This window comes from Crocodylus siamensis, chromosome 4, assembly GCF_052110815.1.
Source record: "Crocodylus siamensis isolate JL-2025a chromosome 4, ASM5211081v1, whole genome shotgun sequence".
NCBI lineage: Eukaryota > Metazoa > Chordata > Crocodylia > Crocodylidae > Crocodylus > Crocodylus siamensis.
Genome location: NC_143398.1, coordinates 14,501,717 through 14,527,114, shown reverse-complemented (window position 1 = coordinate 14,527,114; position 25,398 = coordinate 14,501,717). Strand labels below are relative to the sequence as shown.

At 44.8% G+C, this 25,398-nt stretch overlaps 1 protein-coding gene across 1 annotated transcript in view; it reads right to left on the bottom strand.

Annotated features, from left to right (window-relative positions):
• Nucleotides 1-25,398, bottom strand: part of ELAPOR2 (endosome-lysosome associated apoptosis and autophagy regulator family member 2) — a 175,773-nt gene that overhangs the window by 30,834 nt on the left and 119,541 nt on the right. Inside the window, exons 6-14 of the mRNA XM_090041865.1 lie at nucleotides 25,113-25,218; nucleotides 24,027-24,179; nucleotides 17,155-17,243; nucleotides 11,742-11,922; nucleotides 10,487-10,615; nucleotides 8,450-8,540; nucleotides 6,053-6,155; nucleotides 5,053-5,190; nucleotides 2,691-2,954 (exon numbers count right to left, since the gene is read on the bottom strand). Of these exons, the coding sequence (XP_089897991.1) occupies nucleotides 2,691-2,954; nucleotides 5,053-5,190; nucleotides 6,053-6,155; nucleotides 8,450-8,540; nucleotides 10,487-10,615; nucleotides 11,742-11,922; nucleotides 17,155-17,243; nucleotides 24,027-24,179; nucleotides 25,113-25,218 (1,254 nt within the window). The remainder of the gene's footprint in view (nucleotides 1-2,690; nucleotides 2,955-5,052; nucleotides 5,191-6,052; nucleotides 6,156-8,449; nucleotides 8,541-10,486; nucleotides 10,616-11,741; nucleotides 11,923-17,154; nucleotides 17,244-24,026; nucleotides 24,180-25,112; nucleotides 25,219-25,398) is intronic.

The following is a 25,398-nucleotide window of genomic DNA, read 5'->3' as shown; positions in this document are numbered from 1 at the left end:
ATTACAGCAGCTCTGAGAGCCGCTCTAATTAAAGTGCCTGGAGCATCAAGTGCATCATCAAACAAGCTTTAGTTAAAGTGCCCCTGTCGCCATTTTTCAGTGTGGAGACGCTGATATATGCAATGCCGGAGTCTGCTGGAATGTGGCAATTACCCATGCATGCTCCTCTGGATGCACCCCTAGGTAAGAGGTTGAAAGCCAGGACCCCTATGGTAGCATAGTGCCATATACAGGATCAGCTACACAGGGAGAGCTCCAGTGCCTAAACACATGGCTGAGATGATGGTGTTGGGAGGAAGAGTTTAGGTTTATTAAGAGCTGGGGGAATCTTTTGGAACACGAGGACCCTATACAGAAAGGACGGTTTCTACCTGTGCCAAAATGCTAGTAAGCCTCTGGCATATAGCATTAAAAAAAGGGTAGAGAATCTTTTAAATTAAAGTGGTAGGGAAAGCTGACAGGTGCAGAATAGCACACAGTTCAGACTGACACTCCCTACAGGAGTGAAACCACTCCTGAAGGAGCTAATGACATTCACACCTAGGGTGCTAAAGCAGCTCAGATCAGAAATTACTGAAGTTCTAACTGTAGCATGCAACCTACCACTAAAAACAGCCTCAGTACCAGAGGACTAGAGCGTCACCAGTGTGACTCCCATATTTTAAAAAGGGTCTAGAAGGGATTCAGGGAACTACAAGCTGGTAACTTCTGTTCCTGGAAAACTGATAGAAACAATAATAAAAAAATAATTGTTCAACACATGGATGAACATGATTTGCTGATGAGGAAGCAACACAGCTTTATCAAATGGAAACTGTGCCTCACCAACCTATTAAAATTCTTTGGGGGTGTCAATAAGCAGGTGGACTGGGGCAATCTTGTTGACACTGAGTGCATCTACATGTGCAATTAGCATGTGGCAATAAACTCTGGTGCAGTTTGTTCTGCAGTTTATTGCTTCCAGGTGCAGCATTTACACATGTACCCAGGACCACAGCATGTTGAACGAGGGTGGAGAAGCCCCAGCTAGCAGGGAACACAGAGGGGTCAGCCTGCCAGCCTGGAGCTGCTCAAGCCCAGCTCAACATGCTGCAGAGGGGCTGGCCGGGGCATGAGGTTGCTACAGTGAGGGGCTACCTGGCATGTAGCTTCTGCACTGTAGCATCCTTGTGCCCCAACCAGCCCCAGTCACCTACTACATGTGCATTTCATTGCACATAAATGCTCCGCTTTAGGATAGTATTTGTCCTGGACAGTACTATCCGACAGCAGAATTAATTATTTTACTGCACCCTCATATAGGCACATGTATACAGTGATACTTTATTGTGGATTAGTCAGCTCCACAGTAAAACACATGTGTAGATGCACCAATAGTGTATTTGGACTTCCAAAAAACCTTTGACAAGGTCCCCCATAAGAGACTCTTAATAAAATGAAGTAGTCACAGAATAGTAGGGAATGTCCACTCATGACATAGAAACTGGCACAAAGCTAGAGAGCAAAGAGTCCATATAAAGGGTATAACTTTATCTGCCTATAAAGGGTCAGCTTCAAGATGGAAAAAAAGTAAATGGTGGGGACCAGGGATGCTTAACATATTCATAAATGTTCTGGACAAAGGGGTGAGTAGTGAGACAGCCAAATTTGCTGATGACACAAAATTATTCAAAGTGGTAAAGACCAAGGCAGACTGTGAGGAACTACAGAAGGATCTGGCACAATTGAGCAAGTGGGCAGCTAAATGGCAGGTGCAAGTCAATGTAGATAAGCATAGTGGTACACGTGGTCAAAAATAACCCAAACCATACACAAACTATGATGGGCTCTACATTAGCTGTTACCACAAAGGAAAGAGATCTGGGAGTCACTGTGGACAGTCTGCTAAAAACAACAGCTCAGTGTTCAGCAGCCATAAAAAGGCAAACAAAACATTAGGGATTATTAAGAAGGGAACTGTAAACAAAACAGAAAGTATCATTACGCCCACCTTTATAAATCCATAGTGCATCCACACTTTCAATACTGTGCCTAGGTCTGGTACCTACACCTCATAAAGAATATAAAAGAATTAGAGAAGGTATAGAGAAGGGCAACAAGGATGATCTGTGGTATGGAAGGGCTTCCATATGAGGAGAGACTAAGAAGGCTAGGCCTATTCCATTTAGAAAAGAGATGTTTGAGAGGGGGAATGAGAAAGGTTTACAAAACACTAAAAGGCGAAGAGAAAGTAAATAGGGATTTATTACTTACTCTCTCTCTGAATACAAGAACCTGGGATCACAATGAAACTAGTAGGTAGGAAGTTTAAAACCAACAAAAGGAAGTTCTTTTTCACACAACATGCAATTAAAGTTGTGGAGCTTGTTGCCACCAGATGGTGTGGAAGCTGACAGTTTAGCTAGATTCAAAAAGAGGCTAAAGACAAATGCTTGGAAGAAAGGAGAATCAGTAGCTATTGAGCATTGTGAGTTAAGAATCAGAACTTCCTAGATCTTAAATGCTGGAGGCTGCAAGCAATAGAGGAAGAATGATTAAAACTCTGGTCATGCCCAATTCACCCTCCCTTTCAGCATCCACACTCTGCCACTGTGTGACACAAGATACTGGACAAGATGGACTGACTATTTGGCCCCAGTCAGTGGCAATTCTTATGTTGTTATGTTTTTAACCACTTTCAGTCTCTGTACCTTGGTACTTTTACTGCCAGGCCCACAAGAGACACAAGCCTCTTTGCCATACACCTGATGTACGGACAGACAGGTATTGGCTGGGCATTCCTTGCACTGGTTGGTTTCCTTCTCAATGTAGTGTCCAGCTGGGCATGGCACGCAGGATGAACCGAACTGCTCCGAACCCAGTGCGCAGGCCCGACAGGATGAGGCCACTCCATCCACAGCATTGGTCACCATGATTGAGTAGATCTTCACCATGTCATTGATGAACTGCCTGCTCTGAAACAAGAGTGGGAGAAATAATCCCAGTCCATGTTATACAATCAGAATCTCATCTTTGAATCAAATCTCACAACAGCCCTGTGCAGTAGAAGACCTCCAGTTCAAGAAAGCACTTAGGCATGTTTATCAGACGCTGGAAGGAACCCTTAGGGAAGCATGTTGTATCCTGTCTGCGATTAATAAGTTGCTTCCCCCAGTGCTTCGTCTAAAGGTAGAGATCAGGAGGCAACCTGCAGGTCACCAGGGTCCAAATCCTAGTCCACTTATTAGGTGCCTAAGTGATTCTATCCCATCCTGCTCATCCCTGGAAAACAGCTGACATAAGGGGTGGATGAGTTCTGCTCCTGCTCTCTGCCTTTTGGTGACTTAATCTTGAGTTTAGGATGGAGCCATGTTACAAAAGTATTTACAGTCATGCTCCAGGCATTTGTAGACATCCTCCGGGAGTTGGTGGGGGAGCGGGGAGCTTTAATTATTGCAGTTCTGAAAGCAACTCTAATTAAAACGCCCAGAGCATCCCATGTATTAGCGTCCCTACACTGAAAAATAGCAGCAGGGCCATTTTAACTAAAGCTTGTAAAAAGTGCCCTCGCCACCATTTTTCAGAGCAGGGACGCTGATATACATGACACTAGAGTCTGCTGGATCATAGTAATTACCACAGTCCAGCAGACTCTATTAATTGAGTCTGCTCTGATGTGCAGCAGGCAATTTCAGCATGTTAGAGCAGCTTCCCTCCATGTGTATAGGTGCGCATCAATGTTTTGTCTGGGACTTGAATAAGGTGGAATAGATAAGAATCTGGTTCTTAGATAAAACAACCTTTTTATCTCGCTCTTAGATATGAAGCCAAGAAGCAGTTGAGTTGAGAATGAAATCTCTTGGCTGTCTAAGGGCCAGCTTCTAAAGGCACACTAGAGAAGGGACTGGCTAATAGCTGACTTGTGGTGTGGTGGTTAGGACACTGCACTGGACCACTGTGGCAGCCAAGACAGTAAGGTATGTGGGGTCAGGAGGAAGGACACAAGGTAGAGGATGTGTAGCTCAGTGAGATGATATTGCTTCTAAAAGGAAGCAAGCCCTGGATTCTTCCCAGGAGCCTTACAGAACCTTCTGCATTGCTCCCCATCCATGTTATGCAGTAACTATTAAATGCAGTGGCTCAGCTTCAGGAGTCAAACCCATTCTGTGTTAGGGAGCCTAACGGTTGAATCTCCTGCTTCCTCAGCAAGTGCCTTAACTACTCAGCTACTGGGGCTAAAACAGAGGAGGGTCCCCCCTCCCTCTCATGCCCCTTCACTTTTTTCTAGAACCTGTCCTTGTACACATGCATAGTGAGTTGTGTGTGCACAAGCCTGTACCCACAGTCATGCAGAGCCAGTGTATAATCCAAAGTGTAAAGCAGAGCCCAAAAATGGCGAAGATTCCACTTAGACATGCAGAGGCAAGAGCTATTCCATGAACGGCTTCCCCTCCCCACTCCTTTTTTCATTAGGGCCATTCCTGACTTTATAAGCAGCTATGTGTTTTAGTGCCTTGTTGAATCAGAATCTAATATTTTGTGGTAAAAGATATAACGTAAGAGATGCTGCACAAGTACAAATGGGATTAACATTATTAGCATCTATAGCATTTGCTTTGCTCTCCATTTCTCAGTTTAGCATTTTGCTGTCTCCTATTGATGAAGCAGGACAATACCAAGTTTGTGCCAGATGAAAGCAAGATTCAGCCTAAAATAAGGGAGAGATCCTGGCCTCTCCCAAAGGATCATTCATATTTTTGGAGACTACCCAAGATGTCTTGCTATCCAGATTTTCACTGTTTTTGTTATCATTTTGCCTTTTGATTTTTGTGAGCCACTTTGCACCTTCCTACTTAGCCATTATTAGAAGTACAATATATTCCCACTGTGTGACCCCGAATACAGATGGTAGATACAGGGTTTCTATTATGTTGGACAGCACGCCTATGCCAGCTTTCTCTATAAATGAAGCAAGAAACAGGCTTGAGTAGGTGGACTGGGATTTTGAGTACTTGAGTGAATTTCAGAGGGAGGCTCTGCTGTTAAATCCTGGCTTAAATATCAAATACTTACATCCTGGCCTTCGTTTATTCTCTGGAAGGCCCATGTGAATGTGAAAGAAGCATTTTTGGAGATGATGTGAGTGTAGGACTGTTTCTCTTTACTTCTTTCCCAGGATTCCACCACATTAGTGTTTTTTCTATTAACATCCTACAAAATCCATAATAAAATAGAAACAATATTAATGAAGGAGGTTTGAAATATTATAAGAATATTTTATAATAATAGCTGGTGCTTAATGCATTTAGAGGACCTTTTATTTGTATATGGTGTTTAGCAATGGACAATAAATACATTTGTCTCTATTTCTCCACAACTGGCAATTTTTAAGTAAAGAATGGGAGCTTTTTCTGAAGCAAATGCTCTAGTTTAAACAAAAATACATTGAGGAAAGTCCTGTGACTTGTGTTATACGGGAGTCAAACTAGGTTGATCCAAATGGTCCCTGCTGACTTGAAAACCGAAGAAAATAGATGGGACAAATCCAGGCACAGTGAGAGTAATGCCAGTTTTCCAAAAAGTAGATACTAATTTTGAGTGCCTCCGTTTGAGGGACATTCCACTTCTTGATGTCTCATGTCAAAGCTCAGCAAAGGGCTTAGTGATCGCCTGACAATCTAGTATGGGTAAAAAGAGTTTTTCCCTTCCTGTACCCTTTACCCAGAACATGACATTGTTAGATTAGAAGGTGAAATTCTGGTCCTATTGCCGTCAATTGGAGTTTTATCAGGTGGAGTCAAAAAGGACAGAATGCGATCCTTTTTTCCATCAGCTTACTGATTCTTTTCTATACTTCAGAGAAGAATGAGATCATACTACAAATGATGGAGAAAACTTGCTAGATCATCAATTAAATCCACCTACAAGGGCACTGCAGATACTAAACTAATGCCACACTTAATCTTCATCATAATAAACCTAATGCAGCTAATCGTTTCTATGTACAGATATTAAAATGACACGTGGAATGCCAAGCTCACTCATCTGTCATGGAGTAAAAGGTCTCACTTACCACCATAAAGTACAGCACGCAATCTGCTGAACAGATGGTCTCAAAAATAAATGTAATCCGTCCTAGTTCTGACCCAGTTGCTCCAGTCACTGACGTTGGAGGTCTGTTTAACAGGGAGGAACTGAAATATTTACAAAGTTCTCTACAAACACTTAGCAGTCAGTCACACTATTTCTTTTTCAAATGCCTGGAGAATTGAAATTCATTCCCACAAAGTCTGCCCCGAACAGAAGGTCTGGTCCATCAATCCTTGCAGCACTGCGGGTTGGCTACAATGACGTTTTTGATTAGGAGTATGATTTCTTTAGTGATACTGCTATATCACTGCAGTCAGTAAGGGAATACAATTATGCTGGTGTACAAGTGGCTTATTCTTGTACAGCTTATTTTCCTTCCCAGATGGGAACAGCTTCATCAGTTAGGCAGCATATTTATGCCACCATAATTGTGTCTGCACTGGAGGAAGGGGATGGACCACTTTAATTATACTGGTTTAGCTCAAGTGGTATAATTTTTGTGTCCAAAGAAACCTGCAAATACTATAACCTTAAATGCTGGAAGCTGCAACTGAGAGAGGACCAGTGGAAAAAACCTTAGTCATACCGGGCATTTTTACACATGCATGCGTCACAGCACTGGGCACTTTAAAAATCACCTGGCGCTGTGACGCTTGCAGTTATACAAGCAGTAAAATGCACATCAGTGCTGAGAAAATGGCAGTAACATGCTTTTAAACTAAAACACCTCAGAGATGCTTTAGCTGAAGAGCACACCGCTGCCATTTTCTGCGCGCTGACATGCATTTCACCGCTTATACAACTGTATGCAGTGCAGTGTTGTTTGCCTCAGCTTGCATGCAGAGCAGACTCAATTAATTGAGTCTGAAGCAGTGGATCTCCAGTGTGTTGAAGGAAAAAAAATATGTGTATAATGCCCAACTAGTTCACCCTCCCTTTCAGCGTCCACTCTCTGCCACTGTAACACAGGATATGGAACAAGATGGTCCTTTGATCTGACCTAGTAAATGGCAGTTTTTATGTTCTTATGATACCAGGTTGTATCTGCAACTCGACTTTGACCAAACCACAGTGCTAAAATAAAGACGTAGAATTTAGTGACACCTAAAATCATCCCAGTGGTTTACAGCATTGAGTGCCTTGGAACCACATGGGCATTAGGAAGCAGTTTAGAGCCTGGTCTAAGTTGTGTGCCTATCCCTTACCTTTCCATCAATTGTGTTATTGGGTACAGCAAAGAGAGAGAGAGAGAGAGAGAGAGAGAGAGAGAGAGAGAGAGAGAGTGTGTGTGTGTGTGTGTGTGTGTGTGTGTGTGTGTGTGTGTGTGTAATTATGCAAGTTCTCCTATTCACTTCTAGAGGAAAATATATATATCCATAAATGCATATATGTAACATTTGGCTGGATTAAGATCATAGCCAATGTCTGGATTCACAAAGGCTTTGATTTGAAATATGTTAGTGCAGATTTTATGTTGCAAGCTGCAAGCAGGACTTGCACGTAGGACTTAAATATTTAGGGTGTTACCCTGCAAAATGCTGAGTGACTCAGGGTGATGCTGAGTACACTCATATCCCACCCAGGACCCTGCTACATGTTCAAATTTAAGTTAAATAGAAACCAGCTAGAGAGTTATTACACATTTTCTAGCACTAACTTTATTGTTGGTTGGTTCTTTTTATAGCTGGATAGTGATTTTTATTGTGTGATAATTACTTTGCACTAATGGCTGGTCTTACTTTTCACATGTGGCCAGTCTAAATTAATTTATCAATTAACCAGGCAATAGAGTAATATGCGTAATGTTTAGTAGGTGCCTACAGTACAGAAGCAGGAGAAGGTGGGGTATATCACAAAAGATACTCACTGTTCCACTGTGATCCCTTTCAGGGTAATTTTTCCTCTACCTTCTGAAGGGAGGTGGGAGTTGTCTCTTAATCTAAAAAGATATAACTGGCCTTGTGTCCTAGAAAGCATCACACCATTAACTTCTAAATCACTGCTCACTTGAGTGAGGTCCATGGGATGCCAGCCCTAATATCAGGTTTACTTTAGAAATTGCACCTAATTTGCTCCTGTTCAAGTGAAAGCAGTTTGGTCCTTAGCAAACAGCAAAGATCCTGACTGCTATCTGATGTATAAAGGACTCCTCCACCCATATGGTGCTGAAGTGACTTCAGTGGTGTCTACAGATCTGATGACAGATTTGGGGTGTAGGATGTCAACAGCCCCAGTCACAATAATGTATGGAGTAACCAGTTACTTATAAATGATCTAGTACTGAAGAACCAAACTTTGTTTTCCAATCAGGAGTTAATGTAAAGCAAGTGCAAAAGCTGGCAAATAAAATACAAACTGACAAAGAAACTGTGATTCTTACTTAAATCCTGGGATGTGCAGATTCAGGATAAGAAAATCATTATCAGAGCCCCCTGCCCCGCTCTGAATATGGTCTCCAGCCACCTCCCAACCTGCAAAGGGAAAAAAATCCACATTTCCAGAAACAGGCAATTTATATAAAAGTGTCCTCATCTCTCTATATAATACAGGGGTTTTCAATAATTCAGTAAATAAACTAGTGATTGAAAAATATAGTTGGAACAAATTGTCAAAAAACTAATTTCTTTTAAAAAGGGGGACATTTTCAGGATGGATATCAGCTCCTGGACATTGTCCATGTCAGATGAAAATGTCACCTTTGAAGTTCTGATTTAAAAAGCAACTTGAAGTTCAGTAAATTGGGGTCAGACTAGATGATTAGAACGGTCCCTTTGTGCTCTAAAATCTATAATCTAGGAATGTATGTGCTTAAGTTTAAGTATGTGTTTGAATTACTTTACTGGAGCAACCTTATCATGCACCCTAGAGAGCAGTAGTTCCTATACAGAACAGGACAGGAGCAGTTCCTCATAGGATATGTATAAGAAATCTCTGAATAGGAATATGTCCACAGCTGCACTATGAATGTTTTCTGCTGCCACCTCAGGACATATGCAGGGAGAAGGCTTGGAAGGCACCAGGTATGGGGTGTTTCCTCAAGTCTCAATGATCAGGAAAAATGACATTAAGGATAAACAGGAAGAAACTACAATACAACAAAAATGTGGACATTTATTTTCCTATATAATCCTTAGCTCACTGATTCTCAACCAGGGTGCCAGGACACCATGGGATGCCGTGAGAATATTTGGTGATGTAAAATGTTAGCTCTATTAGGTGAGCAAACATGATTGACAAGATATACCCAGGGTTTTCACATACGAATTCAGTGTTAAAAAAACATTCTGACTGGTGTAACGTGAGGTCTTTGAAACAGAAGAATTGCTCTATTACTTTTCTATAGTCAAAAAAAGAGCAAAAACTAAGACCTGACATTTTCCAAGGGGTGCCTCAAGTCTATCAATGCATGCCTTGAGTCTAAGAAGGTTGAGAACTACTGCCTTAGATGCACCCTGTACTCTGTAACATGGATAACTACCTCTTTAATATACTCTAAGCTGTTCAGTTGGTATAATCTGGGATCAGATCCTACGCCACCTAGTAGGCACATAACAGAACGTAGATTCTTTAGCGTGATCCATCTAATGTTAAAAGCAAATAGGTTCTCCTCCACCCCACTTTCTTGTACCTCAGACTAAAGAGGGTTTGTTACAAAAGCAGATTCATTAATGGATTTTCAGGACTTGCATTAGGTAGAATGCGATCACATTTAAGCACCTAAGTCCACTTAGATGCCTAGTAGGTAGAACAGACTCTGGCATCTGGTCTGGTTCCAGGAAAGTTAACAGAGCAAAACTGATTTATTCCAGCTGAGTCTTGCCCTTTATTTCCTCTTGCTTGGTATTCAACAAGATGATTATCCACTGACTTATCAAACCTATGTGCAATGAGAGGAAGAAAAGCAGCTGTATGCTGGGGTTAACTGAGCCAAGCACATATTTGATGGGCCCCGAGTGTGTGAACAGACAAACACATTCTCTTGTATAGTTATTCAGTTCTGTATACCAGAAACAATTAACTGAGATCAGGAACAGGCAGGTGCAAAGCTATCCCAGGGTAGCTCACACAGTCGGTGGCAATTGCTGTGCCACCACTAGGCGACACAGGAGCAAGTAATTCCCTGTTTGCCTACAGCAAACAGCTACTTTAGGATGGTTGTGGATGTATGAAACTTAAAGCAGTGCAAATTACACTAATAGCATTTTGCCCTGGACTCTTTTAGGAATAGTTCTTTATGTGACTGTGTCGTTATCCCATGTTAGGTGTCTGTGTCATCTGTCCACTACTTTTTTTTTTGTTTACAGCAATGTAAGATGTTATGCTAATTACAGAAGTGTAAGCCTCTCTGTCCATGCCCTCAAATACTCTTACAATCAGTGAAGATGAAAGATAACAAGGTAGAGAGAGACCGGCTCACCATTCATTCCATCACACTTTGAATTTCCAACATTGAAACAAGAAGTCTTCATATTGGCTGGCAGTATGTTCCACCATTTATATTCAAATCCAAGAGCTGGTTCAGTCCCAGCTGGGCAGGCCTGGCATTCTACAGGGGAACAGCAGGGAAAGGAGATTGCACCCAAGTAATGACTATAAAATGCAGCACTTTACAAAAGTATAAAGGGAAACAATAGTGTCTCATACAGGGCAACTGGGAATGAAATGGAAGATACGTGTAAAACAAATAGTCCTTCAAACCTGAATAATCATTCTTAGAATCTAAGGATGTAAGAACAATCGCCCAAAGTGCAAAGGCAAAAGACTCCTTGCTGACAACTTACAATAAACTTGGCTGGACAAGGATGTCCTGGGGAATCAACAGGTCAAGGTAGAGGGGTGGTAAAAAGAGTGAAAGGTCATCTCAACTGATACGGTCCACCAGACTAGCCTACTTAAGGCACGCCCGTTTCTGTAGCCAATGGACATGTCTACATGTTCATTAACTTGTATAATCAAGTACTGAACAAATGCACAGTACCCGGAGTTACTGCAAGTAGTGCCGGTGAATGCTTTTTAAGTGATGCTACCGCGCAGTAGCCTAATATTATTGCACAGTAGCATTTTAGCAGTATTTGTGCTGTGACACGCTACTGTGCAGTATTATTAGACTACTGCACTGTCACCATCTCATGTAAACACACTCACTGACATACAAGGAAGTGATGTGGTGCAAGGCATCACATCTGGATGCTCTGATTCCACGTCCTGAACAATCAGGGGCCAACTTTGGTACAAGCCTGGGGGAAGGTACAAACTCACCCCTCTGACCCTGTAGCACAGTGCCTTAAACATTCTGCTCCTATGCCCCCTGGCTGGGGATGGATTAGGATGAATTTTATGCTAGAGCAGAGTAATCACTCTATCCTCCAGTGGCCCTTAAAATAATTCTGAGGATGTTAATGCCAACTAACTAATGACAGCAACCCATTGTTGCTCTAACACACCCATTCTTCATGTTCTCCATTCACCTGCCTATCCCCAAACACTGCTCTGATGTCATTTAATCACTAATTATTAGATGGATAAGAACCCTAGCTAATAGTAACACTTCATAAAAGCGTAAGTAATGCACAGGCTAGTGATTGCCTTTAGGGAAACAAAGCAAACATGGGTAGAAATTCACTGCAATGATCTACTGAAAAGGGGAATTCACCAGATAATAGGCCTCCTACCCTGTGTCCCATCCGAAAACATGCCCTGAGGGCAAGGCGTGCAGGAAGATGATCCATTATTGTAAAACCCAGGGTTGCAGGGTGGACAGTCCTTCCTCTCTCCAGAAGGGGGCAGCTCCATTGCATCCCGAAGATCTTCCCTACAGATTTTAGGCTCTATCCATTTATACATGATCTGAGTCTGAAATAAAAAGGATCTCGTGTCAGATTGTAGAATCATAAAATCACGAGAAAGTAGGCCTGGAAAGGACCTCAAGAGGTCATCTAGTCCAAGCTCCTGCCAGAGGCAAGATCAAGATCATATCTATCCTTACAAATCCACGGTCTTGCCTCTTAGCAAAACTACACAGTCAATCCTAGTCAACGCAAGACATAACGCCCTAACCTGCCTCACATAAAGCAAGGGGACCATGGCCAGGACCAATGTCCTGCTGCTACAAAGGTTGTCAATATACGCTCATGAGATCCTAGGAAGAGGGCCACAAAGCCCCATTACAGAAAAATGCAAAAAACCCAACCCCACAGTCCATACCAATCTGACCATGGGGTAAAATTCCTTCCGGACCCCAAATATAGTGATCAGTCTGACCCTGAGCAAATGGATAAGACCCTCTAACCAGGAACCTCTGAGTTTAAGTCTCAGCAGGAGCATTGGTACACCCCAGTGAAAATCTCATAACTTGGCTGCAGCCAACATGCAATGCTTCTGAGGAAAGCAGAGGAAAAATAACAAAACCTTGACATCATGTAGCAAGAGGAGGGTGAAATAATGTCTTCCTAGTCCCATGTGCCAACTAACAAAGGCCAGAAGCATGGGGAATACCCACAGTACAGCACAGATATAGCTACTCCTAGAACATTCCTGACCAATGCTTACCCAGCCTCTTCTTAAACACCTCCAACAAATGTGGAAACCATCGATACCACTATTACTCTATGGTCCAAAACAGGACTGAGACCAGATTGTGCTAGATGGTATACATGCAGATAGGAACCTGCAGCCCTCCCTGATATACTTCTAATATGACTTAAAACAAAATGGAACAAGTGATTATGATGGACAATAAATATGAGGGAATGAAGGGTGAGCGCAGTGGTAAAAAGATAACATAGGTGAGCTAATGGCTCCAAATGCATGAGTTAATGGCTCCAACCATTTGCAAGGATGCTGCTTTTTAATTAATAAATAAATATATGCTATCCCCGACTGCCCTTCCCATCAGGAGATCAAAGCCTGTCAAGTCAGGAGGTCTTTCCACTGAGTTTGTTGAACTTTGCTCCAGGCCTTAATTAATTGGTTTCCTGTAAGCATCACAACAGCCAACCACTGACCGTATCTGAACCTTGTGGCTCTGGCCTTCCCATCTTTAACCCTTGCCTATTTCATTGACTCTTTGCTGTATGCCACTTGGGATCTTATGTTGGAAGAGTGCCACATAAAAAAACACTGGGGGTTTTTCCTCTGTATTTTAAAGAGCCTAGCACAATGGAAAACATCCCTCTGAAAACCTCACAAGCTATTTATCATCCCAGCATATGCCTGTATTTCAAAAAAATTCCTAATTTTTCTCCAATCATATTAGCACATTCTTCTTTGGAAAGACAGTAGTACCAGATCACATGGACTCTCCTGAACTGCCACATTAAATAAGCGCTGATTTGTATGCACCAAAGTTTTAGTTCTGTATTGACACTGCAAAATAAAATTGCATCTCTGGTTCATCATGGACTGATCCTTGCAGAATTTGGGTTTCTGGATTGCACTAGGTTGTGATGGCCTATAAAGTGTTAATATTTCAAAAGAAGAAAATGAGATAAGTTCAAAAAACTGGAAAACATTTAAATTACCCAAAATTAACTGTCTCTTTATACCTCGGGGGTGGCTTTTGAGGATGATGATACTGACAACTACATTATAACTGTCATATAACAATAGGGAATTTAAGAAAGAGTTAAACAGCCCTTTTGATTCTTAATTGTAGTAGGGTTCAGATTTATAGATTTGCCTGATTATTATTTATTTTTGTAGTAGGTGTGCAGAACATTTAAAATAACATAGATCAGTGCCTACAAGGAAGGAAAACTTGTGTGTGAGCAAACTTTACTTGCACAAGTAATCCCACTGAACTCAGTGGAACTCATATTGTGCATACAGTCTGTGTGAGACTGGGGCTTATCCAATAGACTTGAATTTTCCAAGGAGCTGGTCAATGAAAGGGGTATCTAACTCCCTTTGGACCTTTTGAAAATCTCAATTTAAGTCCTGGTGATTACAAGCCCAATCTTGTACCCAGGAAAAGATATCCATTGACTTCACTGGCCCTTGGATCAGGTCCCTGATTCAAAGAGACTACACACACAAACATAAATGGACACAGTACAACAAGTGATGGCAAAAAAAGCATTCGGGAGTGACCTATTTATGACTTGACTTTCAGAAATGCTGAGTGCTGACAGCTGCTGCTACTCTGGGTGCATTTGTTGCACACTCCTGTGTGGGGGACTTTCTACACAGAGCTGTTTTATATGTTGATGAGTTCATTTTACAATACTTTGAGAGAAAGGTCATCAGGAAGGCAGAAGGAGTGGGTCTGTACTGGGAGGCTAATCAAAGCAAGTGAGCCTTGAGGAGGGACTTGAATTTCACAGCTCAATTACAAAGTAATCTGCAGGAAACTACATGACAGCATAGTACCTTAGGGTGCAGTGGAAAAGGCTATTAATTCACAGAGTCATTAGAGAGGGAGGTTTCGGAGCACAAGTACTGTGTGGTAAGTCATGGGTACAGATCTGTCTCATTCGGAAGGTCGGTATTCTAAAATCGTTTTTATTAAAGCAGATTCAGACTCAAAAAGTGTGTGTAACTGGCTGAAAAACTCCATCCTGTTAGAAAGTGATATGTTAGCTGCACCTGGGTTGAGGGGATTGTGGTGTCTTGCTACCCAGTGTTGGCTGAAGGGAGGTGGGAGGGGGATCTAGGGTGTGGGCAATGCAACCCTACATGAACTGTGATGTCAGCCAAGTTTCAGCAAAATGTGTGTCAGGACAGTGTCATAGTTGGCAGCTGCTTGCCCCCAAAATCCAAGCTGTGATCTCAGCACTCTCACAAAAGAGTTCCCATAGGACTGTGGGGAAAATGGGAGTAAAGTCCTCATTATAGTTCACCCTATCATAAATCCAGTCACTGGACATTCAAGGTGGTCCCAGAGGCAAGGCTGTATTGTTATCAGCATCTGGGTCCAGATTTTGTCAACACCTACACATATGAGAAAGATCAAGTCAGACAGATCATGGGCACAAGTTTGACAAAACCAGGGCCTTGCATACTATAGTGATAGTTACTGAAGGAAAATCTCAAACAGATATTTATAGTTCCTGGAGGAAGTGAGAGGGTGAGCCAAGTGACTTTCCCCAAGTCACTAAGGGGGTGCAATTCTACTTCCTTAACTGACAGTTTTCTAGCTGCATATTTTCAGCACTCATGCATAGCTGAAAATTCAGCTTTGCCTGAAGTGTGAATAAATAAGTGTCTAAACAGCTGCCGGGATATAGGTTGTAGCCGTGTTGGTCTAAGGACATAGGCAGACGAGGTTCTTTGGGTAAATCCAACATCTTTTATTAGACCAACTTAAAAAGTTGGAAAAACTCTTCTTAGCAAGCTTTCAGGCACAAACACCCTTTGTCAGTCTGAAGAAGTAAAAGTGTCTGCAGATGGTTTGTGCTCTTCCTGGATGGAGTGGTAAAGCAGCCAGAGGCCAGTACAAATTCAAGAAAGCCAGCTACTGAGCATGTGCAATAGGCTACAGGTACACAGCTATATGGAAGGCTCCTCCTTCCTTTATCCTAGAAAAAGCACAAAGGAAGGAGGAGACTTCCACATTTTAGCCCCAGTTGCAGAGTGGTTAGAGCACTCCTTCAGAGAAGTGGCAGACCTGAGTTCTAAGCCCACCTCATCCTAAGGGGTTTTGAACCTGTCTCTTGCTCCAGTTTTCTAAGACCACGCTGTAACCATCCTATACAGGTTAGGCATTGTCCAGTGCTCCTTTTGAAGCTCAGCCGAGACTCCCCATACCCAAAGAAGGGTGACTGCACCCAAAAGCTTGCCAAGAATTTTTTTTCCCCCCAACTACTCAGTTGGTCTAATAAAAGATATCACATCTGCTCAAAGAACCTTGCCTGCCCTTGCCTTTAATAGTTACTGGATAAATTGAATACAGAATAGTACAGAAGTTTATGCTCCCCTGTGGGTAAGGGTCCAGGCTAACACTCAGGGCCAGCTCCTTTGTAGAACAGCAGACATCTCACAGAGCCACTTACCATCTAGCTTGTGTGCATCCTCCTGGCCCCACATATCTCCCTCTCTTGTTTTCCCAAAGTCAGCTTCAAAAGAAGTGCTGAAGAGTGGCATGGATAATGCCTGACCTGCAACAAGTACTCAGCTCCCTATACTGATAAATCAAAAAGATGCAGGTTCAACCCCTCCTGGGCAAAGGAAGTCCCAGAACCCGGGGTTTTGGCTTCCTTGGGCAGTGCCCTAACCACTCAGTGATTTTAGGGCTAAAACATGGAAGGATCTTCCTTGTGAGTCTAGCAACATTAGTCATGGGTTTCTGGCCTGCTTCATTTTTGCAATTTAGATGCGGGTATGCATCTATAACAGGCATACATGCATAGCTAGGGTGACCAAATGGAACAATGTGAAATCTGGGACATTGCCCTCCAAGTCCCGCCACAAGTCAGCAGCACTGCTGCAGGTAGAAGTGGGGATGGTGCGGTAGGGTGCAATTCTGGTACTACTATTCAGGCAGCTAAGGAGGTCAATGGCCTGTTAATGACCCATTGTTCCTTACTTCAAAGGTGTTAACAATCATCTCCCTTTTCAGTGGTCTTTCCACTAATCAAGCTAACCAATTTTAGAGCAATTTTGCTGTCTGGTAGGGCTTCCTATTTCACAGCTTGTGCAAGTCCACCTCCCTGCCAGACTGCACTCCATGCTCCATGCCCGGGGATGCTCATTTTAATTTTCACCGGCTGGCTGGGCCTGGCCTCTTAAATCCAGGACTGTCCTGACCAAACAAAGGCATATGGTCACCCTTATACATAGCCATGTGCAGGCCTAGTCGGTGCACAGCTTACTGCCCATGCTTAATCTGTGTGCACATACTCAGATGCCAACAACATAGATAAAGTTGAATTACTTCCTGCATGTAAGTGCCAAAAAGGCCACTTAGGTTGCTAGAAAACTGCCACTGAGATGCACAAAAGGAAGCAGGATTCTACCCTAAAAGTAACTGCTAGAAAAAGAATAAGAATTCAGGAGTTACTGGCTCCCTGATTGGTGTCCAAACCAATAGACTTCCACTGTGCCAATGAATTAAAGAATAAAGTCAAACTGAGTGAGCCTCATACTTACCTTCCCTTCTTTATCACATGGCGTATGGATCTGGAAGAAGTCTTTGTTCGTACAAGGAGGACGCTCCATGCACTGACCAGATCCTTCATCTGGAAAGGAAGGTCGAGAAACAGAACATTACGCGATTAAATGATTTCTGCAAAAATGAAAAACAGGGTTCAAGAATCAATATGTCCAGTTAGGCAGCAAGGTAAAACAAGGAATTACAGAATTAACAACGTACAGATTCAGAACCAAAACCACATTCAGTAGGATTTTTAAATGTGCTACGAAGAAATGGCCACCCTACCACTGCTCCAGATAATATAGTTTTTAGGCTCCTTTGAAAATCTCATTTATTATTTGTACTATACAATGCACTTGGCTTTGCAACTCACTGAGACACCAGTATGATCATACTTCTGTAACACTGGACTTTTCATTGAACAGCAAACTACAATTCACACAGATCAGGTTGGCACTAAAATTAAATTCCTTTTGACAATGTATAGAATTGAGAGTCTATTTCCCTTCAGATCTTTTCCGCATTGGAATCAATTACAAAATTCCCATTGATTTTCATGGAAGCAGACACACATCCCTAACTGGTATCCATAACTCAAGTTTGCATTTAAGTGCTAACATGCTTGCAGCAAGTAATCAGTTTTTTAACAATGTTCCTTAAAATCATTCTACAAGAAAATGAATACCAGAAGTTAACTACTCTACAATAGTCAGGAAGCAAGTGGGTAGTATTTGAGGTGCCATCACAGTACAGGGCATGTTTATGTCTCATACTAGCTGAAACCTGCAAAACATTTGCGATTAAATTTCTATTGCAGAAGTATTTCTTTAAATACAAAGGATAGCTAAAAATCTTGACTGAATACTTTAACGGAATCCAAACTTCTCACCCTTGAAAAAGCTAGATAAAGCTGTCCACGTGTAAACACAGGCATGGGAATATAAATACATATTTTGTCAAGTCTGACCTTGTGACTTGCTCATAGTCATAAAATAAGAGGGTCCTCATACATGTGATGAAGGGCCCTCGTATATGTGAAGAAATTACTGTTTAGTGGTTTAATTGCCCTGTTTAATTATTTAATTGTGTAACAGTGCACACGTTCGGCAGCGTGCTATGATTAAATTTCATAACAGTATACACGTTCGGCAGCGTATTTCAATTTAAATGACTTTTTTACATAGCAAACTAAAACATATCCCAGGTACTTTAGCTTGCTACCTAACAAATTACAGCAATATTCCTCACATGTACAAGGGCCCTATCCAGAGAAGGAGGAAGGGATGGTGTACAGGGTGCTGGAAGCCCAGGCATGCTCAGGGAAGTTTGGGCTTGCCAGGCACTGTCCCTGCCACCTTCTCCAGCTGCCAGCACACCCAGCCACCCTCCTGCCGCTTTGCCAGGGCAGCCAGCCCATTCCCAGGCAGTGGGAAGGTGGTGGGGATGGTGTACGGGGCACTGGAAGCCTGCCAAGCATGCCCAGGCTTCCAGCGCTCCATGCACCATTGGATCTGGTGGGTGCTGCCTGCGAGCTGGAGCTGCACAGCTAGCACCCTGCCTCCATGGCCCCTGGGAACATCACCATCGCAGAGGGAAGCGCTGGGCCTTCACCCCCGCAGCTCGCAGGCAGGCTCCGTCGGGAAGGGGTGAGGGTGAGGCAGCAAGGGACCTGATCTTTTTTTTTTCCTCCCAGAGCCTGCCTGCATCTCCCACGGCCGGGGAGCAAGCTACCAGTGGGTCATGCATGCCATCAGGGACTGCGAGCAGAAGATAGACTCCTACTGCCAGGCCCTTCTCCCCCGGGACCCGCAGGGGAGAGCTCCATCTCCCTCCGTGACTAAGGAGGACTCTGGGACCTCCCGCTCTGCCCAGTCAGGGGCATGGACCAAGGTGGTCAAGGGCCCCAAGTCCCGCCGCACCAAGGCCCCTGCCCCGCCGGAGCTTAGCAACAGGTTCGCACCTCTTGCAGCCCCGGCAGAGCCTGCTCAGTTGCCGGCTCCCGCAGGCAACCCAGGCTCGACCGCAGCCACTGCCCCCGCTCTCCCCAAGTCAAAGCGAAAGGTGTTTGTTGTGGGAGACTCCATCCTGCAGGGCACTGAGGGGGCAATCTGCCGCCCCGACCCCTTAGCCCGAGAAGTCGCTGCTTCCCGGGGGCCCGCATCCAAGACATTGCAGAGAGGATCCCGCAGCTCCTCCGGCCCACAGACCACTACCCCATGCTCCTTATTCACGTGGGCACCAATGACACAGCTCGGAGCACCCCCAGCCAGGTCATGAGGCGCTACAGGGAGTTGGGAGCGGGGCTTAGGGGTCTGGGAGCTCAGGTGGTGTTTTCATCCATCCTCCCAGTCTCGGGCTATGGGCTGAGGAGGGAGAGGAGGATCCACGCAGTGAACCAAAGACTGCAGCGCTGGTGTCATTGGGAAGGCTTTGGCTTCCATGACCACAGCCCGCTCTTTGGCGAGAGAGGCAGCGAGCTGCTGGGAAGAGATGGCTTCCACCTCTCTCCCCTGGGGAGGAGGCTCTTCTCAGCCAGGCTGGCTGACCTGCTCCACCGGGCTTTAAACTAAAGCCACTGGGGGATGAGGGGACTACTGCCCCTGCTGGCCTGCAGAGCGACCCTTGCAAAGCCAGCGGACCAAGGCACTTAAGGGGGACCACCCCTGCCCCAGCCCTGGCACAATCTGTGGGCAAGGCAAGAGCCCCCAAGGGCACACTTGCCTGCCTGTACACTAATGCCAGGAGCCTGGGCAACAAGCAGGATGAGCTCGTCCTCCTGCTCAGTGCAAAGAAATATGATGTCATTGGGATAACGGAGACCTGGTGGGACTCCACCCATGACTGACCACGGGTATAGAGGGCTATACCCTGTACAGGAGGGATCGTGTTGACAAAAGGGGCGGGGGTGTAGCTCTCTATGTCAAGGAAAGCTACATGTCCCTGCAAGCTGATGTTGGCAACCGGCATGGACAGCTAGAGACCCTCTGGGTAAAAATTGGTGGGGAATACAGCACAGGGGACACAACGGTGGGAGTCTACTACAGACCTCCCACTCAAAGTCCTGAGCTTGACCAGGAGTTCGCCCGGGAACTGACTGAGGCCGCTTGCTCCAGAACCTTGGTTGTCATGGGGGACTTCAATTACCTGGACATCTCGTGGGAAGATCACTCAGCTAAATCTGAGCGGTCACAAAGCTTTCTCTCGTGCGTGGATGACCTCTACCTGACTCAAGAAGTCTATGGGCCAATGAGAGGCAAAGCGCTGCTCGACCTGGTACTGGCTACGGGGGACGACTTAATCGGCGACCTAGTGATCGATGGGAAGCTGGGTGACAGCAACCACGAGCTGATCACCTTCACCATCCACCGTAAAGCTGGCAAGTCAGTCAGCAACACAGAAGTCCTTGACTTCAGAAAAGCCGACTTTGACAAGCTCAAGAGGCTAGTCAGTCAGGCCCTCAGGGACCATGACCCCAGGGAGACGGGAGTTCAAGAAGAGTGGTTGCTTCTCAAGGAAGCGATCCTCAATGCACAAGCTAAATCTATCCCAACACGGAGGAAAGGCAGCAAGAAGGCACAGCAGCCCCCCTGGCTCTCCAGGGACCTAGCGGACCTCCTGTGGCTAAAAAGGAAAGCCTACAAAGGATGGAGGACGGGATTCACCTCCAAGGAGGATTACTCCGCGCTGGTCCGGTCCTGCAGGGAGCAAACCAGGAAAGCCAAGGCTGCAACTGAACTCCAACTAGCTTCAGGCATCAAGGACAACAAAAAGTCCTTTTTCAGATATGTGGGGAGCCGGAGGAAAAGCAAGGGCAATGTTGGACCCCTGCTAAACCAGATGGGGCAACTGACAACTGACGCCCAGGAAAAAGCCAACCTATTAAATAGGTACTTTACGTCAGTCTTTCATCAGTCACACGGGATGCCCATGCCTGCTATGGGACAGGGAAATCTGGGTGAGGGGGATCCCCTACCCTCCATAAATGCTGACCTCGTGAAGGAACACCTTGAGAAGCTGGATACCTTCAAGTCAGCTGGCCCTGACAATCTGCACCCCAGGGTACTCAAGGAGCTGGCGAGCGTCATAGCCCAGCCCCTGGCACGGGTCTTTGAAAACTCCTGGCGCTCTGGTGTAGTGCCCGAAGACTGGAAGAAGGCCAATGTGGTGCCGATCTTCAAGAAAGGGAGGAGAGTGGATCTGGCTAACTACAGGCCCATTAGCCTGACTTCTATCCTGGGGAAGATCCTAGAAAAGTTTATTAAGGAGGCCATCCTTGAGGGACTGGCCCAGGCTAACATTCTAAGGGACAGCCAGCACGGGTTTGTTGCGGGTAGGTCTTGTTTGACCAATCTCATTTCCTTCTATGACCAGGTGACCTATCACCTGGACAAGGGAAAAGAGGTTGATGTCATATATCTTGACTTCAAAAAAGCTTTTGATCTGGTATCCCATGATCACCTCTTGGCCAAACTGCCCAGTTGTGGCTTTGGCTCCACCACGATCCGCTGGCTGGGAAATTGGCTTCGTGGTCGGACCCAGAGGGTTGTGATTGATGGCAGTCACTCATTGTGGTGCCCTGTGACCAGTGGGGTCCCTCAAGGCTCTGTCCTGGGACCCATGCTGTTCAACATCTTCATTAATGATGTGGACATTGGAGTCAGGAGTGGACTGGCCAAGTTCGCCGATGACACCAAACTTTGGGGCAAAGCATCCACGCCAGAGGACAGGCGGGTGATCCAGGCTGACCTGGACAAGCTCAGCAAATGGGCAGACGAGAACCTCATGGTGTTTAACACCAAAAAGTGCAAGGTTCTCCACCCTGGGAGGAAAAACCTGCAGCACCCTTATAGGCTCGGCAGTGCTACGTTGGTTAGCACTACAGAAGAAAGAGACTTGGGGGTCATCATTGACCACAAGATGAACATGAGCCTGCAATGCAATGCTGCGGCTAGTAAAGTGACCAAAACGCTGGCTTGCATCCATAGATGCTTCTCGAGCAAATCCCGGGACATCATTCTCCCCTTGTACTCGGCCTTGGTGAGGCCGCAGCTGGAGTACTGCGTCCAGTTTTGGGCTCCACAATTCAAAAAGGATGTGGAGAAGGTTGAGAGAGTCCAGAGGAGAGCCACGCGCATGATCAGAGGTCAGGAAAACAGATCTTACGATGACAGGCTGAGAGCCATGGGACTCTTTAGCCTGGAAAAGCGTAGGCTCAGGGGTGATCTGATGGCCACCTGTAAGTTTATCAAGGGTGACCACCAGGATCTGGGGGAACGTTTGTTCACCAGAGCGCCCCAAGGGATGACGAGGTTGAACGGTCACAAACTCCTGCAAGACCATTTCAGGCTGGACATAAGGAAGAATTTCTTTACTGTCCGAGCCCCCAAGGTCTGGAACAGTCTGCCAGCGGAGGTGGTTCAAGCACCTACATTGAACACCTTCAAGAGTAAATTGGATGCTTATCTTGCTGGGATCCTATGACCCCAGCTGACTTCCTGCCCTTTGGGCAGGGGGCTGGACTCGATGATCTCCCGAGGTCCCTTGCAGCCCTAATGTCTATTAAATCTATGCAACCCTGAGCTGCAGAGGACTGTGGTGCTTCCCTCTGTGGCAGCAGCACCCCCCCTTGCAGCACCCATTTGCTGGGACCGCACCTGGGGGGTCCTAGGGGACACTGCTGCCATGAAGGGAAGCACTGAGCTGCCCTGCAGGACCCACTGGCAGATGGCCTCCTGGCTGTGGGAGAGTTGAGCAGGCTCCAGGAAAATAAAAAAGGATCAGGCCCTCACCACTTTTTGTCCATCAGCGGAGCCCGTCCGCTCCACAGCGGAGGGCTCAGTGCTTCATTCTAGCTCTGACTTGCCTGCACATTTGTTTGAAACTTCTCAGGATCTATAATAACAACACGCTAGTTCTGTCTGTCGGAGCACTGTGATTGGTTGTTTCAGTAAGCATTGTGATTGGCTGCCAAGACAACCAATCAGAGTGCTCCAGACAGACAAACTAAGCCTACTATTATTATAAGTATGCTGTAGATGCCCAGTACATGCAAATATAAGCCAGTCCTTAAAAAATATTCAAAAGGACAATTTGGAACAACTTTTGTACAAAAGGAAATCCTGCAGTATTTTACTTGAGAAACGCCATTAAACTCTTGCGTCCAAAACAAAATATAGTCCCCAGTATCCTGGAAATTGCTCCCTGAAACAGACATGATTCTGACATGATCCCTGATATAACTACACCAACACCTCTGATTTCAGTGCTATTATGCCATGGATGAATCTGGTCCATTTTATCCAATGCTTTCCAGCCACCCTGGCTGGGGAAACAAAAGAGTTTTGATGGCTCTCTTTCATGCCCAACTTGCAGCTAAACCATCACGGGCTCCATTCTACCAGATATGACAAGCAGGGATGGGGTAGGTGGGCAAGAGGAGTATATGAATGAGAGACTCCAGGAAACGTGTGGATGGGTCAGGAGTTGCCACTGGGTCTGGAATGAACCAAGGCCCCATACTGGTATTAGACAGCACCATGCAATTGCTGTCATCATGCAGAAGAAAACTAAAGCCAAAACTATTGTGAAGCTCACGTTCCAGTCTTTTAAAGTATGGAAATACCCTGGCCAACTTCCACTGTGGGGCCATTATAACCTACCAACAGAAATTCCTCCCCCCCGCCATCCCCCAGAATCTAAGAAAGGCACTGTATTAAACTTCACTTTGTGTCCCAGCCTGCTTGACTACGTTTTAGTGGTAGGCAAAGCAATTCTCGGGCAAATGCAGACCTACACACAAGCTTGTAATGCTGACCACTGTCCCGCACATTCACATATTCATGGATTTTATTCATCTCCTGCTGTGTACCTGCATAATGTGTTGCTTCTTTACATTTGGTACATTCCTTAGCTCCTTTCTCTGAATAGGTATTTCTTGGGCACACTTGGCAGTTGGAAGACCCTGGTTTATCACTGAACGTACCGGGTTTGCATGGAAAGCATTCAGATGTATACGCAACTCCTGTAAAGCAAAGTAGAGGTAAACCACTTGAATAAACACAGAGACATATCCTCCACCGCTCCTGTCTACCCTACTGTCTTGGGAAAATAAACACTATGTATACCATCACTGAATACCCACAATCACGGCTGGGTTAAGTCCCCTGGTTTTGCTATCCGAGAGTGCGGTGCTTCAGGTCTTACCCAGGTCAAACGCCCATTCACCTCAAAGTTTATGCCTTTCTGAACAAGTTAGTCCCTGCCTTGCCTTCTGCCATTCACCTCAATCAGAGTTCAATCTGAATGAACATCATATTATATTCCAACTGAATACCATTATATTCCACTCCGTCTGTTTAAACTTCAAAATTAACCTAAATGACTATTCCAGAATAATTAAATGGTTTATTTAAAGATGACTGAACCATAATTATTCTGGAAGAGCCCTTTCAGTTAATTCTCAAGAATAGACTGTTTTAAAACTTTTTTCATCCTCTTCTTGCTATCCCAGTCCTGCCCAGCAGATGTCACCATTGGCCAAGTAGTCCCCCGTAACATATTTCTCATACCTTTGTTTCTAGAGATTTGGGAGCATGCATAGAGTTTACCAGCAACCCCTGCTTAGCGCTGTTTCGCTTAGTGCTGTTTCACTATAACGCTCATTTTACATTGATACCCAATTCCACTTAGCACTGAGCGAGTTCTGTTATAACTCACAGTTACCACCTTGGTTTGTCAAAAAATTTTGGTTTCATTTAACACTATTTCTGCTTAACGCTCAGTTTTTTGGGAACCAATTAAGAGTGATAAGCGGGGGTTGCCTGTACTATGGTTATGATAATGAAAAATGCTCTTTCCCAAACCAAGACATTTACCTTTGAAGACAGAGATAGTAATAATAGAGTTATCACTACAATGAACAACTGACTTAGATTAACAGCTCAACCTCTCCTACCTTCAATTGTGATGTTTTTTACTAGGACAGGTTTCACCACTTTTGACCCCATGAGAATCCCCGTTGTTCTCCAGTATAATATATTTGTGCCTGATTTCAAAGTTACCTGCAAAAATAATGGCACAGCAATTAGCACCCTTCCTCAAAGGTACTCTTCTATTGCTCTATGCAAGTCACCCATTTCAGTGACTCAAATTCCTCACTTCCTTCCAGGAATTCTAGTTTCCTGGTTAACTAAACTAACTTTGCCTGGTATATCAAGGGCTGTGGGGGCAGCAGTCAAGAA